This window comes from Habropoda laboriosa, unplaced genomic scaffold, assembly GCF_001263275.1.
Source record: "Habropoda laboriosa isolate 0110345459 unplaced genomic scaffold, ASM126327v1 scaffold409, whole genome shotgun sequence".
Taxonomy (NCBI): Eukaryota; Metazoa; Arthropoda; class Insecta; order Hymenoptera; family Apidae; genus Habropoda; species Habropoda laboriosa.
In genome coordinates, this window is record NW_017100630.1 from 74,677 (window position 1) to 79,186 (window position 4,510).

Here is a 4,510-nt window from a genome sequence, read left to right on the forward strand (position 1 = left end):
ATATATTTAATGTTGAATAAATTTTTTAATTAACCGTAATTAATGGTAATATGGTATAATCAAATGTATAAATTCAAATGTCATAATAAAATTTTTTTATTTCAGTTAATTGGAATAATCTTTGCATGCTGTTTGGCACGTTCAGTTCGGCGCGAGTATGAGACTGTGTAAGCAGACAGATACCTACAATTTTAATGTCTAAAAATTGCACTCAGACTATAAAATATGCTCGTTTTCTTTCACTCTTACACATTCATATATCAATTCTTCTTATGTTTTTCTAAATAATAGAGTATTGCACAAATTGCACATTATATATCTTTTTAATTATGCTGCACAAAACAACATATAGAAATTTTCTTCTATACAAAATGATTAATACTGTTATTAGTGGTAATGTTGTTTTATACCACATATATATGTGTAAATAACCACTTGTAATTTCGTTATTATCACAATTACTAATACTGCTATTGTTACTGCTGCTGCTACTATTATTGTCGTAATTTTTATAATTATAATAATTATTGAATTTAATAATGGTGGTAGTGGGAGTAGTATTACAATCATAACTCTGAATTTTGTACGAATTAGTTCGTTTTTAAAATCACAATTTTGATACCAAGTGAAGCAAGTATTTTTGTGCAAAATCGTATCTTATGACTGTTTCTTTAAGACTGATCAATTTTATTATATGTTAATAACGAGCAATTTTTGTACTTTGTTTACAAACTGCACGTGAAGATTTAAGAAATATAAACCAAAAAGTATATATTTACGTTAAGACTTCAATGTTAGATACACAAATATTAACACTTTTTTTATTATACCTTATTTATAGTTTCTTTGTGGAAAATAATCATAAATAGCAAAGTATGTTACTTCTTTTCTTATTTGATCTTCAACACAAAATTACTGTAATTGTTAAAAGTATTAAGCTTTCAATGTTAAATAGTTTTAGTTTCTTAATAGTTCTAAAAAAAAATACCAAACAAAGGTAAATTAAATAAGAACGATATAATCTTTAATTAAAAGATTACTTTCAAATAAATAAATATATTGAAATGGCAAAATCATCAAATGAGGTAAAAATGGCTAATTTATATGTACTATAATTTGTACTATGTTTCTAATTATTACTTTGATTAATTTTTATTGATTCATATATTATTTTCACTTTTCAATTTAATGCTTATGCCATTATCTCTTTCATTCGTTCAAACCGTTTTATTTAGAAATAGATAAATTACTGCTGCAAGAAAACGATTTAAGAGAATCTCTATTTATGTAAAAAATAAAAAAGCGTTCTATTGTTCATATAAAGTTTACACGATGTTGGTACAATGAATTACAGTTACAATCAGTTCATTTAACGATAGAACTATACGATTACACAGTTCTATATTGAAAAAGTTTGAAGACAATTAAGAATCTTAAATGGAACAATATGTCTTCTGCACTGATATAAATTCAATACTGTTAATAAACAACCGTGTTTAATTACTACTGATGCTGTATGATTCTTTAAACACTTAATTATTATACCTACGCTTTCCATAATCTGAATATTACAATAAATTAAAATATTCAAATAGTAGAATGAAAAAGTTAGTTTCTGCTAAAAAATGTATTCCGTATAAATAATTGTATGGTTTTATAACAAATATTGAAAACAATACAAGGTTTTCTGTAAGAAAATTAACAAACTCTTCTAGTATATTTAACAAATTATTCAAAGCTGAAAAGATTATGATAACACTATAGGTTTATTTTCCTTTGTTATACAATATTGCTGTACATTATTAGAAAAGCAGTTTTTTTTACTTTTCGAATACTGTTTGTTTTATTTGTTTATTTATTTTTACCTCATCTATTTATTTTTTTACTTACATTATACAAGTACTGTTCAAGCTAATGAATTTCCATTCATAAATGTAATTGTTATGTATATAGCATTGTTTATCTTGATGTTATATAACAGCATATGATTCATAATGGATAATTATGGGAAACTTGCAAAATAATATTTTTACGCATTTAGAAGATTTTTTTCCCGTAATGAGAAAAAGGCGTGACCAACAAGTTATTACTACAGTATAGTGAAAAAATAGTTTTCTTAACCCTGCTACGGTCTTTGGGTCTTTTCCGACTCATCACGTTCTTATTTCTTTAAGAATTTCTGTTGTTATCAAACAAATGTAATGAAATTGTTATTAAGTTTCTGTTCTTTTAACATTATACCAAAAGTTTATTGTGTGAGCTCATATGGCGTGTTGGTAACAAAAATTGTTACACATTAGGTCTTTGAGTCCTTTTTATCCTAACGTAAACGAGGCATTATCAAAAGACAAAAATCAATCTTGGTCAAGTTTCATAAAACAGTGGATGATGGTAAACTCGAAAGAAAAGATAATTAGCATAAAATGACTAGAATATTTCTATTAATGCCAAAAAAATGTATTATTGTAAGATAGAATCGGAATTCTGGTACGACGCATACATTTTCTTTCGTCGCTGTAGAGATACAATGTGAGACTTTCTGGAACAGTACATACATGTATTTCTTTCCATTCATGTATTTCTATTTCATCAGTAATGTCTTTCATAGCGATAGCAACGAAAAAGATACTGGAAAATATTACTAATTTGAGAGAACCTGTTGCGTCGATATCAGGCTGCATATGGTTTGGGCCCTATAAAAAGATGTAGATACCATTTTTGTAATAAAACTGATAATAAAAGCACATTAAGGTATCAAAAATGTTCAAAATTTATATCTAAAAGGCATGGTTACTAAATCTGTAAAAGATATAATAACATATTTCTATATTTCCTTGGTATTGTTTATTGGTTAAAAATCCGAATTACGCATATTCGTGCCATTTTCGACATAAAGACCTTAAGTGTATAGTTGAATTGAGGACCATAGCAGGATTAAGCAATCTTTTTCTCGATAGTTACATCAGAAGAAATTTGATAAAGGACCTATATACACACTAGCCAAATTTTAATCCTCTGGATTTTTTCTATGACTATATAAAATTTAGTCCATAGAAAAATTATATGCAATACTCTATTTTAAGTAGACTCATAATTTGACTCAGAATGACTTGTTAAGTATACTGGAAAAGTTTATCGATTTACCTGTTTCGGTGTTTACACTTAAGTATTGACATTGCAGCAACATTCAAATGTCTTTTTCAGTCTATACCTTGTCTAAAATTATGTAATTTTTAACAAATTTTGTTATAATTTTGATATTAATAAAAATAATGTTTAAAATAAGTAAAAAAAAAACATCTAAATTTAAATGTAACCTAAATTAGCATCTTTAATATTATCAATGAAATGTATTATAATATTATCGCAATTTGTAATATAATATTAAAGATTCTAAATATTGTTAAAATTCTTTATTTTGGAAAGCGTAAATTGTGCACCTTCTTGCTTTATCACATAAGGCATTCAATGTAATCTCTTAGAATCTACGTGTTGTCGCAGGCAACTTAATTAATTTCTACTTCCAGCGAGACTGCAGCGCATTGATTCGACACCCATTAGGAGGCATTTTAACTAAGTATTATTCGTCGTGCATTCATTAAGAGAATAATTCTAGAGTCGTCGCAAGACCATTTACTTAGAAACTGGCTAAAGATTAAGCAATATTCATCTGCAGTCTAGCTTAAGATGAAAGCAAACTATTGGAGAATATAATTCAATATACTGCCATTATCTGCCAAATGATTGAAACAAATCTCTCTTTCTTAGACTGCACTGTATGTGGAATTAAAGTTTATGGCATAAGAATGTTTTAAAAAGGAGCTTGGGAAATTATTATATATTTGGCTCAATGCATGTTGCAGAAAAATGTACTTGTAGCATCTTGATTTGTTAGAAAGAAAATTGTCTCAAATTTTAACTTTAATTTTATGCAACATTTTTAAATTAATTTTACTTATTTAAATATTGTAAAATTTTGTAATATATTATACTTAACTTTTTATAAGGATTTTTAAAACTATATCAAAGTAAGTATTATTAATGTTACTTAAGATCATTTCGAAAAGTAATAACTTATTTGTATACTAACATTCTAATATCTAAAAATAACCACTTTTAGACAAAAAATCAGTCAGAGTTTCATAAAATAACATGAAATTGGTAAAAAAGAATAGAATTCTGCTTTAGAAATTGAATACTAAATCAATTAAACTTTTATAATAACTGTAATTTTGAAATATTATAAGTATTTTTAGCCAGCTCCAATACTTAAGAAATTAATATAAAGTTTATGTCTTATGAAATAGGTTTTATTTTTACTAGTGAACTTATCAACAAAAAGAAAATTACGATGAAGTATATTACAATATTTTTGAGTAGCTTTACAAAAAGTAATTTTAATATCCATACTCTTTTATATGATTATAATTCGTATGAATATAATATTGACAAAGAGAAAATGATTATTGCTATTTGTAAAATTATTAAAAATTCAGAAATAGAATTATGT

General features: G+C 25.6%; 1 protein-coding gene across 1 annotated transcript in view; it reads left to right on the forward strand.

Moving 5' to 3' along the window:
- The window catches only part of LOC108576792 (CD63 antigen-like), a 7,869-nt gene extending 4,303 nt beyond the window's left edge, over nt 1-3,566 (forward strand). The window contains exons 5-6 of the mRNA XM_017939852.1: nt 106-167; nt 3,528-3,566. Of these exons, the coding sequence (XP_017795341.1) occupies nt 106-167; nt 3,528-3,546 (81 nt within the window). The 3' untranslated portion in view covers nt 3,547-3,566. The remainder of the gene's footprint in view (nt 1-105; nt 168-3,527) is intronic.
- Nucleotides 3,567-4,510: the final 944 nt, after the last annotated feature.